This window comes from Sus scrofa, chromosome 8 (assembly GCF_000003025.6).
Source record: "Sus scrofa isolate TJ Tabasco breed Duroc chromosome 8, Sscrofa11.1, whole genome shotgun sequence".
In the NCBI taxonomy this organism is placed as follows: Eukaryota; Metazoa; Chordata; class Mammalia; order Artiodactyla; family Suidae; genus Sus; species Sus scrofa.
In genome coordinates this window covers 42,123,459-42,141,341 of record NC_010450.4, presented here as the reverse complement: position 1 = coordinate 42,141,341, position 17,883 = coordinate 42,123,459, and the positions used below count along the sequence as shown (strand labels likewise).

The following is a 17,883-nucleotide window of genomic DNA, read 5'->3' as shown; positions in this document are numbered from 1 at the left end:
GATAATTAGTTGTCAAGGAGGCTGAACACAGCATATGCATGCCCTTAAAAAGTAAGCCATCTAAAGAATTCTCACGTTGGACAGGGAGTACGCATCTATGAAAAGGAAATGTTTCACAGATTCAAATATGAGAAGGTGGAGTAGAAAGCCTCGAACTCACCTCTTTTCACAGAAACACCAAAATTAACAACTCACTGCTGAACAATCATCAACAACACAGACTGGGAGCTACAAAAAAAACATCCTACACACAATGACAAAGAAGAAGCAACATCAAGATGGCAGTAGGGGAGTTTATCGATATGAGCCTACCAGGGAGGCATCTCATAGACTGGAAAATCACCATATTGCAGAGGCTCTCCAACAAGAGTTCCCAAACCCTATCAGATTCCCAGCCCGGGGGTCTGGTATTTGGAATAAAAGTCCCCAGACCACTTGGCACTGAAAGCACAGGAGCACCACAGGTCTGGGGAAAACAAGACTCTACTATTGCAGGGCACACAATGCTTTTCATGTGCAGAGTCCCAGGACAAAGCAGGGACTCCATTAGAATCTGCTTCAGAACTACCTGCGGCTTTTGCAGGGTCTCCTGGCAAAGATCAGCTCAGCTGTGGCTTAGTGTGAGGCCAGGACATTGGAGCTGGAGGCCCAGGGAGTAAGCACAGGTGTGAGCTCCCTGGAGGCCACCACGTTGGAAAACTCAGACCCCATCCATCAAGGCTGAGAAGCCCCAGGCCCAACAACAGAGTGGGAACCCAGTAGCAAATAGGCTGCCTGAAGTCCTCTCAGGGACACAGCCACCTTTTTACTCAGGTCCACCTACCTGTGGGCAGGAACCAGTCCCTTCCACCAGGGAGCCTGCCAGAAGACCCTGTATCAACTTCACCCACAAAGTTTCCCACTCCAGAAGCAAGAGAGGGCACAACTGTGTAGACTGCCAAAAAGACACCACACAGAAAGCTCGACAAAATAAAAGCTAGACAAAATGAAGTAACAGAGAAATATGTGCCAGATGAAGGAAAAGACAAAAACCCAGAAAACAGCTAAGTGAAGTGGAGGCAAGCAACCAACACTAAAAATACTTTAATGAGGGAGTTCCCATTGTGGCTCAGCAGGAAGGAATCCGACTAGTATCCATGAGGACATGGGTTCAATCCCCACCATCACTCAGTGGGTAAAGGATCCAGTGTTGCCAGGAGCTGTGGTGTAGGCAGTCAGCTTTGGCTCTGATTGGACCCTTAGCCTGGGAACTTCCATATGCCATCGGTATGGCCATAAAAAAAAAACAAAAACAGAGCAATAATAGTAAAGATGATCCATGATCTCAGAAACAAAAAAAAACTGGGGGCAAAGATCGATAAATTACAAGAATATCACACAAATACATAGAAGATTTAAAGAATAAACAAACAGACATGAACTACATGATAACCAAAATGAAAAATTCACGAGAAGGAACCAAGAACACAATACAGCAGGCAGCAGAATGAATAAGGAAGGTGGAAGACAGACTGCTGCAAATCACTGATGAGCAACGGAATAAAGGAAGCAGAATGAAAAGAAATGAGGCTAGTCTAAGACAACTGTGGGACAACAGGCAATGCACCAATATTTCCATTACAGGGGTGCTAGAAGTTGAAGAGGGAGAGAAAGGACCAGAGAAAATATCTGAAGAGGCAAAAGCTGGAAACATCCCTAACGTGGGAGGATCTAAATAGACATTTCTCCAAATAAGATATACAGATGGCCAAAAAATTCAAGAAAAGCTGTTCAACACTGCTATTACTAGAGAAATACAAATCAAAACTACTATGAGGTACCACCTTACACCAGCCAGAAGGGCCATCATCAAAAAGACTACAAACATTAAATGCTGGAGAGGGTGCAAAGGAAAGCAAACCCTCCAGCACTGTTGGTGGGAATTTCAATTGCTACAACCACTACGGAAAACAGTATGCAGCTTGCCCAAAAAATGAAAAACAGAACTACTATATGATCTAGCAATCCATCTTCTGGGCATCTACCCAGACAAAAACCTTAACTCAAAAAGATACATGCACCCCAATATTCTTTGCAGCACTATTTACAATTGCCAAGACATGGAAGCAACCTAAATGTCCAATGACAAAGGAGCATGATGAATATATACAAAGGAATATTACCAGTAAAATGATTGAAACAATGCCATGTGAAGCAACGTGGATGGACCTGCAGATTACCATACTAAGTGAAGTTAGACAGCAAAAGACAAATATCAGGATATCACTTACATGTGGAATCTTAAAGTAAACAAATGAACTTATTTGCAGAACAGCAACAGACACACAGACTTTGAAAACACACTTATGGTTACCAAAGGGGATACATCGGGGGGGACTAGATGGGGGGTTAGGACTGGCATATACACACTGGGGTATATGGAAAAACTGACCAATGGGGACCTGCTACATAGCACAGGGAACTCTACCCAATATTCTGTGGTACTAGATAAAGCAAAATAATCTTCAAAAAAATGGATGTGGGTTCTTTTTTTATAACTGAATCACTCTGTTGTACAGCAGAAATTATTACAACCTTTTAGAGCAACTATATTCTAATAAACTTTTTAAAAATAAAAAGAAAATATTCTGAGTCAGTGGCATGTGTTACAGGCAGGAGAATTTCACAAAATATAGATTATACTTGGCCATATAAAACTGAACTAAAAATCTGAATGAATAAGGAGTTAAATGACAAAGAAAAATTTAAGAAATTTATTACAGGAGTTCCCGTCATGTCGCAGTGGTTAACGAATCCGACTAGGAACCATGAGGTTGCGGGTTCGGTCCCTGCCCTTGCTCAGTGGGTTAACAATCCGGCGTTGCCGTGAGCTGTGGTGTAGGTTGCAGACACGGCTCGGATCCCGTGTTGCTGTGGCTCTGGCGTAGGCCAGTGGCTACAGCTCCGATTCGACCCCCAGCCTGGGAACCTCCATATGCCGCGGGAGCGGCCCAAGAAATAGCAACAACAACAACATAGAAATTTATTACAGATACATCACTGTAACAGATATAAAAATATAAAGGTTTTCATGCCTTCTTTAGAATACAAATAAAACATTCTTTATAAACGTAGGAAGAACATGAACATTGTAACATATGCAAAGAATCATATACTTATAGAATAAATATTTTAAATGAAATATACCATGATTCATGACACCTTGAGGGAAATAGATTTTTTTTTCTTTTTGGAACACATATGCAATGTATGGAAGTTTCTGGGCTAGGGGTTGAATCAGAGCTGCAGTTGCTGGCTTAAGACACAGCAATATAGATTTAAGCCGCATGTGCAACCTAAACAACAGCTTGTGTCAGTGCCAGACCCTTAACCCAATGACTGAGACCAGGGAATAAACCCGCATCCTCAGGGACACTCCAGAGGGTTCTTTTTCTTTTTTAGGACCTCACCCATGGCATATGGACGTTCCCAGGTTAGGGGTCAAATCAGAGTGAGGCGTGGGATCAACCCACAAGTTCATGGATACTAGCCAGATTTGTTTCCCGTGCCACAGGGGGAACTCTGTACGTTGGGTTCTTAATGCACTGAGCCACAGCAGGCACTCCAGAAATAGATTTAAAAAAAAAAAAAAAGAATATTTTCTGCTTCAAGCACTCTTATATTTATGAACCAAACATTTTCATAGATACAGTGTGATGACTAATTATCTCATTGATGTCTAACCAAATATGTGCTATTTGGAATGTGTTATAGTTGATACTTCACATCTACTATTATGGGTGATTTTGATATAAATCTCATCCAAAAGTGAAAACACAGAACACACTCCTGAGAAGCTTCAGGTTAAAAAGGACACATTTAGAAAAGGATGGTTCTTCAGGAATCAAAGAAGAATGAAGACTTTTAATGATTGTGGGGTATAATCTGTATTCCACTATGCATTAATTTAGTGAAGGGAGTTCCTGCTGTGGCTCAGTGGTTAACGAAGCTGTCTAGCATCCAGAAGGACACAGGTTCGATGCCTGTCTTCGTTCAGTGGGTTGAGGATCTGGAGTTGCCGGGAGCTGTGGGGTAGGTTGCAGACGTGGCTCAGATCCTGAGTTGCTGTGACTGTGGTGTAGGCCGTCAGCCCCTAGCCTAGGAACCTCCATATGCCACAGGTGCAGCCCTAAAAAAAAAAGCAAAAAAAAAAAAAAAAAAGAATAAAATTTTAAAAAAAAGAAAAAAAATTTAGTGAAGAATTCTATGAGTAATTAGACATATTCTTATATCACTGATAAGGGGAAAATACACTTAACATGTAGCATGTTAGTTCCTCCCAAAATAAGGATATAATGAAGTAAATTTGAGGGTTACATTCAGCAAGGTGCATTATGCTTTGATACAGTTACTTAGTCTGAACCTTCTAGGGTCATGGTCCAAGTTTCCATGTGAATGGACATTTAAAAGCAGAAAACATACACTATCTGTCCCCACTGCTCCTAGAATGTTGGCACCAAATTCCAGTGTTTCCACGACTCTCCTCACTCCCTTCTGATTAGGTGAAGAAACAGAGTGTGAAAAAAGAACTTAACAAAGAGTTACTCAGAAATGTGCACAGCCTTTCCTAGGACGCAAAAGTAATGGAAAAAAAGCCAGGTGGGAGTTCCCATCATGGCTCAGAGGAAATGAATCTGACTAGTATCCATCAGAACATGGATTCAATCCCTAGCCACACTCAGTGGGCTAAGGATACAGTGTTGCCATGAGCTGTGGTGTAGGCTGTGAATTCTGCTCAGATCCTGAATTGCCAAGGATGCAGTGTAGGCTGGCAGCTACAGCTCTGATGCAACCCTTAGCCTAGGAACTTCCATGTACCCCAGGTGTGCCCATAAAAGTCCCAGAAAAGAAAAGAAAAAAAAAAAAAAAAAAAAAAAAAAAAAGAACAGCCAAAGGGAGTTCCCATCGTGGCTCAGTGGTTAATGAATCGGACTAGGAACCATGAGATTGTGGGTGCGATCCCTGGCCTTGCTCAGCAGGGTAAGGATCCCGAGTTGCCATGAGCTGTGGTGTAGGTTGCAGATGCGGCTCGGAGTCCACATTGCTGTGGCTCTGGCATAGGCTTGTTGCTACAGCTCTGATTTGACCCCTAGCCTGGGAACCTCCATATGCCCCAGGAGCGGCCCTAGAAACGGCAAAGAAACAAAAAAGCAAAAAAAAAAAAAAAAACCAACCAGGACTTTCAGGTCCTCACAGGTCAAGACCAGGATTCTGGCTCTCCATGTGGATGTGAGAAAGAATCCGGGATGATGAAGGAAAACACATGGAGGGCTAAGGAACACAAGATTTTGGCAGCAGGTGTCGCTCTAAGACAGAGACAGAATAAACCTGTGTTTCTCAAAAATCAGTGCCATTGAAGCACATCTTCCCAAAGCCAATTTTAAGATTCCTGTGTCATCTGCTTCACCCATGCACACATACCTGGCTGTATGGCTACTGTCTCCATTCCCTTCACATCCCAGGGATCTGTCTTTTGCTCCAACAGGCGAACCAGGTCTGGCTTAGAGATAACATACTCTGTTCATTGGAAAGAAAAACATTCGTTTTCCTAGAGATTCACCAATATCCAATCTAGGATTGGACTCAGGTGCAAGCGATGGCACTGTGGAATGGTAAAACATTCTAGGCAGTAATTTCCCCAGATACTGCCTTTTGAAAGCACATTGCAGACCCTGAGTGACAGGTAAAAATCAGTTCCTCTCTTCCCCATCTAAGGACTCCTGAGTCAAAAGTAAAGGGTCCAAATCTGATTTTAAGAGGCCGGCAGAGCTCTTTATACATATGAACTGCCAGAACTGCAAATAATCTAAAGTGAAGGAGGCAGCTTTCCTCAAGGAGGACTTCGGTTACAATGAGGATGCCTCATTATGAAGCCTTTCTACCTGCACCCACCAACTCTCAGTTACTCCTAAAATGGTGGGGTCTGAAAATCTATTGTATGGGCAAGAAAATGGCAGGAGACATTCTGCAAATGCAGGATCCCACACCCAGTGGGAGAAAAGGAATTCTGGAAGGAAGGGGTCCTCACCCAAGGAGACCAGGTGCCTACAGATCTCTATCATCACATCTCTGTACAGGTCCCGTTGACCGAGATCCAGACATTCCCACTCCTCTGGAGAGAAATCGATGGCCACATCCTCAAATGTCAGAAGTCCCTGAAATGGAAAGGGCACATGCCATGTGCCAAAGCTGAGGTCATTATGTGACTCAAGATGAAAGCAGCAAGTCAAAAGAAATGCTTTGAATGTTTTTAATGTCTTCAAACATTCAATACTATATATTTGAAACAGTAGTATTCTCTACCATATTTCTACCTCCCTTAAAGGGGATGACACGGGAGCCATAAAACTGTTCTAGACATGCCTTCCCATGGTGATGTCTCACCCACGGAAGAGTTTCAACCCTTGAAAGGTAATGATTCATCGTGACAATGCCTGCTCCACAGGGATCCTGTGCACAGACAATGCTGAAAAGGCTCTGGGGCAGAGTGACAGCCTTTTTAAGAGCTGATCCTGACTACCCTAAGTGCACAAGAAAAGGTACTTGAGACATCCTCACCAGGAAAGAGTATCAGAAGGAGAGAATTCATGATTCTTACATTCTCAATTCATGGCATTTCAGGAGGAAAAGCAGACACAGACTCCAACCTAGGACAGGACGGTTACCTGAGAAGCTGCCATTTCCTCCTCTTCTTCCTCCAGCTCTGGGTCACTTTCTCATCGGTACTGTGTGGAGGAATCACATCAGCATCTTGAGAATCCACCATCATAGGTAAAAGCTCTCTCCCCTGTGCCCACCACACCCACAAGCTGTAAGACCAAGGCCAACTTTGAAATGTTGAAAAGGCCAAACTCTCCCGCCTTTGTCTCAGAAAAGATTCAGGAACAGTCCCTTCCTACAAGGAGAACAAAGTGAGATTGTTCCTGCTTGGATACATGTGTTCATCCCCATACAGATGTCCCAACATTCGGCTCACATAGGGTATGGGGGCCGCACTGACTTTTCCCTTCAAAAGCCCTATGGGGCAGACTCTCTTGCCTCTCTTTGGGCTAAAGCTTGCTCGGAACTCCCACAAACACACGCAGGAGCTCACATGCTCACCTCCTTGGCCTCACCTTACAATCCTCTGGAGCTCTTAATGAAACAACACTGATGCTCCCTGAGGAACAACAGACAGCGTCTCTGGGAGCACACATCTGATGCTCTTTCTCAATACTGGTCATGGAATCACATCAAGGTTGTATGAAGTTTTGTTCTAAGAATTCTTCCAAAATGACCCTGAGTCCTTAGGCCTTTTCTTCCCCTTCCTTCCCAGGGCCACAAGGATTCATAAAAGTTTCTGCTGTGTGACCACCTGTTTGCAGGTAACAGAGCCTCCATCTTCAGAGACCAGGAGCATGAAGCTGTTTCCATCAAAGAGCAAATCCTTCTGTTCTTTGTGTGGAACCCAAAAGAGTCAAAGGGATCCTCAGAGAGAACAGGCTGCAGGCCATCTCTCACCCTCACTTCACACTAATGGTGAAGCTTCAGTCACCAACACAGGGTGGCGCTGGCAGCAAAACAGCTGCCCAGAGGAGAGGAACACCAGTGAGCCAGAACTAAATCCTCATGGTGGGGTCAGTTAACTTTGGACAAGGGGACAAGGACACACCACAGGGAAGGACAGCCTCCACTGGAAACGGTGCCAGGAAACCTGGCCTCCACCTACCACATGCTGTCTCTACCGCACACAAATCCAACCAAAAACGCAGTTTTCCACATGGAGCCCCTCTTGCATCCTCTGAAACAGACACCCTCAGAACTCAGTCCCACCTAGGAAGCGTCTCCCCATGTTTCCTCAGTTCTCCTTACATTGTCCTCCCAGGGTCACCTCCATTGTCAGGAAACCCAGCTCCTGTCTGCACAGACACAGCCCCCTGAGGTCCTGAAGCCAAAACCACCATGAATCCAAAGATGGTGGAGCTTTAATAGCAGAGGAGGGGGCCGGCAGGTCCCACCTGGAGCCCAGGGGGAGCCAGAGTAGACACAACCCCTCCCAGCTGCCTGCAGAGTCCCCTGCAGCCACCAAGCCCCTGCAGGCACCCTGGGTCACAGAGGAGAGCCTGCCCCTTGACAGACCCCGCCTCACCTCCCCTCTGTGGAAAGTGTAGGCCTCAATCCCTCCTCAGAGTCACTGGACACAGCACCCCCTCCTGGCGGAACGCATGAAAACCTTCCATTTCAGATAGTCACACTGAAATGGAGACAATATCCCACCACTTCTCCAAAAAGAGTTAAGGAATGATTCCTTGGTGACCATTGGGCATGAAATGAACACAGGCACAACTTTACAACTTACACCCAATTCACTCGCAAGTACTCACAGACACTTTTCAATGCAAACCTATTAAAAGTATACTATACAGGAGTTCCCGTCGTGGCGCAGTGGTTAACGAATCCGACAAGGAACCATGAGGTTGCGGGTTCGATCCCTGCCCTTGCTCAGTGGGTTAAGGATCCGGCGTTGCCATGAGCTGTGATGTAGGTTGCAGACTCGGCTCGGATCCTGTGTTGCTGTAGCTCTGGCGTAGGCTGGCAGCTACAGCTCCGATTCGACCCCAGCCTGGGAACCTCCATATGCCGTGGGAGCAGCCCAAGAAATTGCAAAAAAAAGACAAAAAAAAAAAAGTATACTATACAGAAGAAAATCTCCATGAGCTTTCAGTGTTCACACACAACACAAAAAGGCAGACCAGAAAGACAAACAAGGAACACTGGGGACTTTATAAAAGTAGAGATTTCTACTCAGTTGGAAGACCTTCATTTAGAAAGCCAAAAGCCAACTATCACTCAACTCTACTGCCTACTGCCCCTTCATACACCCACTGCATCCTAGCCTTCCCTCTGCTTCCATCTCAAAGTGCCTTCTCTTTGTCATATTTGATAGGTTCACATTTATTCACACTACATAACATATGCAAAAAAAGTTTAAGGGCTTATTCACTCCCGCATTAGTGAGTTTTGTCAGTGAGAACAGACAAAACACAAATCGAGAGGTAGCCAAACCTGACAGAACTAGGTCTGCATCCAAGTGGACCACTTAACTAGCTAGATGTCCTTGCCAGATTAACTTCTGGGATTCAGTTCTCAAGAATGAAGGGCACATGTCATAGTACCTGGCATTTAACACATTGACAATACAACTTGAGACTATCTCATAAAACCTCAAAAGCTGGAGTGCCCTGGTGGCCTAGGATCTAGCATTGTCACTGCTGCGGCTCAGGTCACCGCTATGGTGCAGGTTCCATGCCTGGCCTGAGAGCTTACACATGCCTAAACAAAACAAACAAACAAAAAAACCCCTCAAACACTCTTAGGAAAAAAACAACAAAAAAAAAGCACTGATATTTAACCTAAAAGCTGCTGTCTCAGAAAAGCTGCCCAAATCCTCAGTGGCAAGCAAGACACTAACTTACACAGTTCTTTCCAAGCCAATCTCCCTACCCACCAATACTACTTGTTATATAAGAGCTAAGGACTAAGGCTTCACTGATTTCCAAACTTCAGTACTTTCAAATGTTACCTGTGAGTAGGCTAAGGGAAGATGCGGAATGAATGGGACTTGGGGGGAGGTTGAAGTGAGCGGCCAGAGATCAGAGAATGAAAGCTGATGGATGTTTTAAGAGTCTTGCCCTGGGAGTTCCCGTGGTGGCACAGGTGAAACAAATCCAACTAGCAACCATGAGGTTGCAGGTTCAACGAAAGTGCAAGTTCAATCCCTGGCTTTGCTCAGTGGCTTAAGGATCTGGCATTGCTGAGAGCTGTTGTGGAGGTCCCACATGTTGCTCAGTTCTGGCATTGCTGTGGCTGTGGTGAAGGCCAGCACTTGTAGCTCTGATTTGACCCTGAGCCTGGGAACCTCTATATGCCAGGGGTGTGGCCCTAAAAAGCAAAAGAAAGAAAGAGAGAAAGAAAAATAAAAATCTTGCCTTGGATGTCACATTGTGGCTCAGCAGTAACCAACCCAACTAGTATCCATGAGGATGTGGGCTCTCCTTGGGCTCCCTCAGAGGATTAAGGATTAAGCATTGCCATGAGCTATGATCCAGGGAGAAGAGGCTTGGATCCTGTGTTGTTGCGGCTGCAATGCAGGCCCGAAGCTGAGCTCCAATTTGACTCTAGCCTAGGAAATTTCATATACCTCCAGAGCGGCCCTAAAAAGAAAAACAAAGAAAAACAAACAAAAAAAGTCCTGGCGCCAATTTCACACAGCCAATAAATGCCAGAGCATTTAAAGGAAGAAAAATAATAATACCTTTAAGACTGGATTTTTTTTTTTTTTTTTTTTTTTAAGGCCGCACCTCCGGTACTGGAGGTTCCCAAGCCAGGGGTGGAACAGGAGCTGTAGCCACCAACCTATGCCACAGCCAAGCCACACAATGCTGGATCCAAGACACATCTGCAACCAGCACGACAGCTACCCGGGAACCTTAGGAACCTCAAGGCCAGGGATGGAACCGGCATCCTCATGGATACTAGACAGGTTCAGGGACCGCTCAGCCACGATGGTATCTCCGGAACGGATATATTTAAAAGGGATTCTAAAAAGGACAAAAACACAAAAAAGAAAAAAAAAAACTTTCAGGTGCAGCCCTAAAGAAGCAAAACACAAAAAATAGAAAAACACAATAAAAAGGATTCTAGGACAATGCAAGGAAAGTAACAAAGCGCTCAAGCACTCCAGGTGTTCCTGTTCCCCTTTTTCCCAAGCACACCCTAAAACCATTCTGCCCAACGAATCAGAACCAGGTCATTAAGTAAACCAACCACGAAGTGCAGAGAACCAGCTTGGCAGTCACTGCTACTGCCCCAATTCAAGTTACCCACGTCTCTCCCTGTATGAAAAGCATTTTCTAGTATGATTATCTTCCAACTAAAAACCATCTATTGGTCCTTAATTACCTTCAGAAGGTAACTCTCCAACCTCGGCTTGCATCCTAAATACTTGGGAAGTCTGCAGGGCCTCATGCCCAGTTTTCATGTTGCCAGTCGACACTGCAGGCCTGGGGACCCCTGGTCTGCGGAAAACAAAGCTGAACAGGCCCGGCAAGGCAGGCAGTGTAGGATCGGCTGGCCAACCTCCCCGCCGCCCTTTCCTACATGGAACAGCATTCCCAAACTGTGGGCCACCGGACTATCCACTCACCTAGTGCCGATCCCCACTCAGGGCCCCACAGGCTGGGGAGACCCAGGGAAATGCCGCGAGGTCCAGGTCAACTAAACCCCGGGTCCTCCCTCCCGACAACCGCTCAAATGCAGAGGCACAGCCTGCAGGCCCAGGGGTGGGGAACTACGAGGGCCTGAGGGACAAAGACCCAGCGGAGGTCCCGGGATGCACTGCGAGGTCCTCGCGCAGTGATTGGCAGTTCCCCCTCCAGTCGGAAGTGGGCAGGGCCGGCCTGTGCTTGCTCTCGGACAGAGGCGGGGCCGGAAGAGGGCCCGGAGCCGGGGGGTGGGGAGGGGGCGTTTCTGAAGAGGTCGGAACTAAGTAGGCTTCTGAAGAGCATGCAATTCCGGAGCAGCATTATCCTTCATTATTGCTTTGAGTGCCTGAGTAAATTGAGGATCCAACTAAGGTGGTGGTGGGGTGGGGGAAGTGTCAACATCACCTCCTGCTTCTCACGACTTCCGGGGTTCAGGGTGAGCAGTGCCTGAGGAGCAGTTCTTTGCCCTCAGCATAGGATCTGTTCTCACCTGGGGGCATGAACGGGTGGGCATGACCCGCCCTAAGGATTTGGGCTCCGCCCAGAACTCCCCTGGCTTCAGCCTGAGGAAGTGACAGAGGGTAAAAGGGGTCCAGGAAGCCAGTGAGGAGGCCCTGCAAATGAGAAACTTGGCGCCCAAGGAACCAGGACCTTGGTGTGGCCCTGGGGGAGCAGGCAGGTGCAGGAAGCAGAACAGGTGAAGGCGGCTTTGTGGAGGCGGAATTGACTGGCCAGGAGCTGCTGTGGCAAGATCTTTAAGGCAGAAGTTAGGGTGTGGGCTTTATCTATCACTGCAAAGGACATCCAGTGAAGCATTTTTACCCTTGTGCAGTCTGTCGTGTTATATAATATTTGAATTTTTTAAGGGTGACAGGCAAGTGATGAGGTCCTGTTGTATAGCACACATAACTATAGTCAATCGCTTGTGATGGAACATGATGGAGGATAATATGAGAAAATGAATATACGTATATATATATATGACTGGGTCACTTTGCGGTACAGCAGAAATTGACAGAACATTGTAAATCAACTATAATTTAAAAATTAAAAACAAAACGAAAGGATGACTGCCTACAGTTCAGGAGATAGTCATTTGGTGCCTTTAAGAGGTCCAAGGAGTTGTGCCTCGTGGGCAGGCAAGTACAGGTGTGAGTGAGAGAATCCTTAGCAGGTAGGTTACAGCTGTGGTTCCTAAACCTTCTGAATTGCTGGTGGCAGCCGCTTCCCTTCTTGTTTGTTCTTGTACTGTGGGGTGAGTGTGTGGTTTTAATTCGTATATACTCCACGGTACACAATAGGAGTTCCTATCAGTGTTAGGATGTATGAAACTCAAGACAGAGCCCAAACCCTGTGACACTGAATCCTGAAGATCAGGGCCTGCTGGTCAGGCTTCAGCTGAATTGAGCAGGGTGGAGCCAACCCACCTGCTGAGTCATTATCTTGCAGTGAATTCTTCCTCTGGACCCATTGCTTTTAAGAATTACCATTGTCCTCCCTACAAGACGACTTCAGAAGGTATCTTGCTTTTGTCCTTACCCCTCCTCTGTAAGAACTGAAAGTGTTCTAGATGTATCAGTGATTTAATTTCTGAGGAATGGAATATTTTTTATGTGTGTTGCTTTCTGAGATGCTTTATGGTCTTGAGGTCTGGCTGCTTCAACTTGTTTTAGCATGTTGCTCTTCCTCTCCTTCCCCTATGGAAAGACCTGCAATGACACGCCACAAACCTTTAAAATGTAGTGTGAAACGTGTATGTATGTGTACACACAGGCATGTCTCTGTGCCTATATAGATATGCATACTTACTATATCTAAGAATGCCTATTTCTGTATCCCACAGAAATGACATATAAAGAGATAGGACTAAATATCCCACTTTCTTTTGCAGCATTTGTAAAGCTAAAAACAAACAACAACAACAACAAAAAAAAAACCGCTAATATGTGTGGCCTTTCTTCGCCACCTGAAAATAACAATCTAAAGAGAAAAAGCGGAGGTTTTTTTTTAATACAGTTATTATTAGAATAGTTAAAATATTCTTCTTAAATATGATAAACCAAAGAAAGAATTTTATTGTATGCAGGTACTCTTTTCTCTTTAAAAAAAATTAGTAAACAGAACTTTTCAAAAGTCCTTGAAAGAAGATGAGAGAAACTTGGGAGGGAATGAATCCAAATTTTATTGAATTGAGTATGAGTTGTACATACAGAGAAATATAAATTGTTCTGGCTAAGTAAGCTGAAGTGGAGATCTCTATGCTGCCTCCAAGAGGAGATGTTAACAGAACACAGTGAGGCCAAACAACTGAAGCATTGCTGTTTTGAGCAGAGAAAGTTTGTTACAGAGCCAAGCAAGGAGATTGAGTCTCTGGCACCCAAAAACTCTGAACTCCTCAATGGTTTGGCGGGTGAAGTTTTTTATAGGGAAAAGATGGGCTGAGGTGTGTAGGGTATATGACTTTCCTCCAATCAGTTGGCAACAAGCTTCCAGGGAAATCTTTTGCTCAGTCTGAAGTTACCATCCTCCACGTGGGTGGGGACCTTAGTTCCTCCAGAAGAACTGGAAGATATTCAGTTATGTATAGTCTTTGAGCAGGAACCAGAACCCTACCCCAAGGCTGCACTATTATTTCTCTGTGGCAAGGAGACAAGAAATAAGAGTTTTGGCATTCCCTCTCTTCCCTAAGTAGCAAAACCCATTGAGCAGAAAATTTTCCTCACTTTTTCATTTGCAGATCCCCAAAATATTTTTTATTCCATTACAAAATGAGTGGCTTTAATAAGACTTTATATCTCCTGTTGCACCCTAGTGCTTAAGAACACATTTTGGGAGTTCCTGTCATGGTGCAGTTGGTTAACGAATCCGACTAGGAACCATGAGGTTGTGGGTTTGATCCGTGGCCTCGCTCAGTGGGTTAAGGATCTGGGGTTGCCATGAGCTGTGGTGTAGGTCGTAGACATGGCTCGGATCCTGTGTTGCTGTGGCTCTGGCGTAGGCTGGTGGCTATAGCTCCGATTCGACCCCTAGCCTGGGAACCTCCATATGCCAAGGGAAGCGGCCCTAGAAAAGGCGAAAAAAGAAAAATGATAAAACAATCACCAAATCACAGAGAAGGTAAAGTTCAAAGGACACTTTTGGCATACATGCCACTGCTTGTCATGTTTTTATACTTTTTGGAAGTATCTTTGCATTTCCTCTGGCACTCTTTAATGAAATAAATGATCTGCAGTGGCAGAGTGTACAGCAAGACTGATTTGTCTTAAATGGCCCAAAGAAGAGGAGCAATGGAAAGGATGAGTACCATGCTGTGTACAATAGTCAGAACCTTTCTTATGCAAATAAGGACAACTAGGCACTCTAGTCACACTGGGTGTTTTATTGAAAAATTACTGAAGTTGTTTGAGTAGAAATCCATAACCATTTAATTACCTGACAATAGTATGGCTGGTTATTAACATTTTCTTTGACTGTGAGAATCTGTACTTGTAAAAGTGTAGGCTTGTGTTCCAAAAGATGCATCTGAACTGCATAAAGTATTGGGGGGTTTTTAGTATAAATTATATAAAAAAGTACATACCTGTTTTCAACAAATATAATTGTTAAGAACTCATGTTTCTACTGAATGCCCTTTTGGAGCGGAATTATAATTCATCCAGAAAAATTATTTCATTTCCTTCAAATATCCAGTTTAAATAATGAAATAACACATTTCATAAAATATCTTTTGTTTGCATGTAAATTTGACTACAGCACTTTTTACAAACACCTCGCATCCAAAAGACACTATGAATAAGCTGTGAAGAGGAGACAAAGGTTCAGGATTTCAGAACTTCTCTTTCAACTTCTTTCTGTATTAATCCCAACCCTTTCTTTTGGCAAAATAGAGGTTAAGGGTTTATGGCTTCTCCCACTCTAGAATGTTTACATACAGATTAAAATTTCTACTCAGGATATGAGTGTATAAATTTTATATCTGGAATTAACATGCAGTAAAAATAATAAAAGCTTTTCCGCACCGAGCTAACAGTTTTTGAATAAATACAGATTAAGAGCATATCGAAGGAGTTCCTGTCATGGCCCATAGGAAATGAAGCCCATTAGGAACCATGAGGTTTCAGGTTTGATCCCTGGCCATGCTCAGTGGGTTAAGGATCCAGCTTTGCTGTGTGCTGTAGTGTAGGTCACAGACATGGCTGGAATCTGGCGTTGCTGTGGCTCTGGCATAGGCCGGCAGCTATAGCTCAGATTAGACCCCTAGCCTGGGAACTTCCATTGCCTCAGGTATGGCCCTAGAAAGGAAAAAAGACAAAAAAAAAAAAAGGGGGGGGATTATTGAACACCTTGGGAACAACTAATTATCAGTACAAATCCTTCTGGGATAATCATATCCTTAAATTCCCTTTGATTTTGTATTTACTTGTCTCACCACCACAAGTTGAATAACACCAAAATGAAGTCCAGCAGAGTGGTGAGAACTCATATATTTGAGACACTGCCCAAATTCTAAATTCTTAGATAGGTCAATTCTAAGTTGACCTATCTAAGAAGCTAGTTATACACATGAATCGAAGGCATAAAACAGAACTTTGAAGGAAATCAAACATTTGTTTCTTAGGACTACATGTTGAGAAATAGTTCAGAAATGAACATTTCCATTGTAATATAGAAATAACTGCAAATAGTATTTCACTCTCTCCATTTTTTTTTTCTTCTGTTCTACCTAGTTATGTCAAGAGTGTCCTGCCCTTTTTGGAGATTTAATTTCCTTCCTCTGCCAGCATTCAGTTGATGTTCTGTGCCAGTCATTTTACATTGTAGATGTGTTTTTTTGATGTGTTTGTGGGAGAAGGTGAGCTCTACCTCTTATTCCTCTCCCATCTTGCTCCCAAATTAGTATTTCAGACTTTCTTTTATGACTTTAATTGGGTGTTATTCAAAGTAACAAATACTTTCGTAAACATTAAAGCCTATAGTATCAAATCAGTAGCAATGAATAGCTCCTTTCATAATCTCTCTATATACATAATCAATGAACCAAGTATGTGCAATTGATTTCAGGTTTGGGATTAAGAAAAAAAAATCAGAAGTTCCCGTGATGGCTCAGCAGAAAGGAATCTTACCTGTAAGCATGAAGACGCAGGTTCTATCCCTGGCCTCACTCAGTGGGTTAAAGATCTGGGGTTGCCATGAGCTGTGGTGAAGATTGCAGACATGGCTCAAATCTGGCATTGCTGTGGCTGTGGCGTAGGTTGGTAAGTATAGCTCAGATTTGACCCCTAGTCTTGGAACTGCCATATGCCCTGGATGCGGCCCTAAAAAGACAGGGAAAACAAAACAAAACAAAACAAAAAAAACACTCCAATACATACAAAGTAATTTTAATGCCATTGGAAACTTATAGGAATATAAAAGGATAATTTTATTTTTTTAATTTTTTTTTTAATTTTTTTGTCTTTTTGCCATTTCTTGGGCTGCTCTTATGGCATATGGAGGTTCCCAGGCTAGGGGTCTAATTAGAGCTGTAGCTGCCAGCCTACGCCAGAGCCACAACAATGCAGGATCCGAGCCGCATCTACAACCTACACCACAGCTCACAGCAACCCCGGATCCTTAACCCACTGAGCAAGGGCAGGGATCGAACCTGCAACCTCATGGTTCCTAGTCGGATTCATTAACCACTGCGCCACAACGGGAACTCCAAAAGGATAATTTTAAACCCTTGCACATTTTACTATTTAGAGAGTTCTAAGACATTAAAAACTTTTTTTTTTAAAAAGACTCAGGTAAAAATAATGATGTACAGAAAAAGATGAGAAAACTTTGATATGCAAGCAAATAATTATATTTCAGCCTGGAATTGCTTTGGGATTTATGTTATTGTTCCTCTAAAGAGAAACACAGCAAGAGAATCCTGTGGAACTAGCAATTCATCCCAGGTGCTTTCAGACAATTCTTTTTCATATAGGATCTTCTGAGCAATCACACTAGTACATGGGTGGGTATCTTCCTTCACTCTTCTTTTGGCAGACCCAGTGAAGTTGGATAGAGAAGATCTGTATTTGGAAGCAAAGGACAAAGAAACACAGAAGAAATGCTATCCAGCAGACCAATTTACTCATACTTCATTTCTTTTTATAGTCAATGAGTTATGAAAATGTTTTGGGGTGATTCCATTGAAAGCAACTTTATATGATCCTACCTTTCAATAAAAATACAGGAAGTGCATTTCTTTAAAAGTGTGAACGGATGCTCCTAAAGAGTTTTTGTGTTGTTTTTATGGCCGCACCTGTGGCCTATGGAAGTTCCCAGGCCAGGGTTTAAACTCAAGCTGCAGCTGTGACCTACCCCACAGGTGATCAAACCTGTACCTCTGCAATGACTCGAGCTGCTGCAGTCAGATACTTGACCCATTGTGCCACAGCAGGAACTCCTAAGCAGATTTCTACATTAAATTAGTTTTCAGGAGTTCCTGTCATGGCTCGGTGGTTAACGAATCTGACTAGGAACCATGAGGTTGTGGGTTTGATCCCTGGCCTTGCTCAGTGGGTTAAGGATCCAGCATTGTCTTGAGCTGTGGTGTAGGTTGCAGACACGGCTT

General features: G+C 43.9%; 1 protein-coding gene across 1 annotated transcript in view; it reads right to left on the bottom strand.

Moving 5' to 3' along the window:
- Nucleotides 1-11,470, bottom strand: part of LOC100526059 (zinc finger protein 11-like) — a 387,036-nt gene extending 375,566 nt beyond the window's left edge. Inside the window, exons 1-6 of the mRNA XM_021101265.1 lie at nt 11,225-11,470; nt 10,981-11,096; nt 10,435-10,619; nt 6,705-6,764; nt 6,068-6,194; nt 5,461-5,556 (exon numbers count right to left, since the gene is read on the bottom strand). Coding sequence (XP_020956924.1) covers nt 5,461-5,556; nt 6,068-6,194; nt 6,705-6,719 — 238 coding nt within the window. The 5' untranslated portion in view covers nt 6,720-6,764; nt 10,435-10,619; nt 10,981-11,096; nt 11,225-11,470. The remainder of the gene's footprint in view (nt 1-5,460; nt 5,557-6,067; nt 6,195-6,704; nt 6,765-10,434; nt 10,620-10,980; nt 11,097-11,224) is intronic.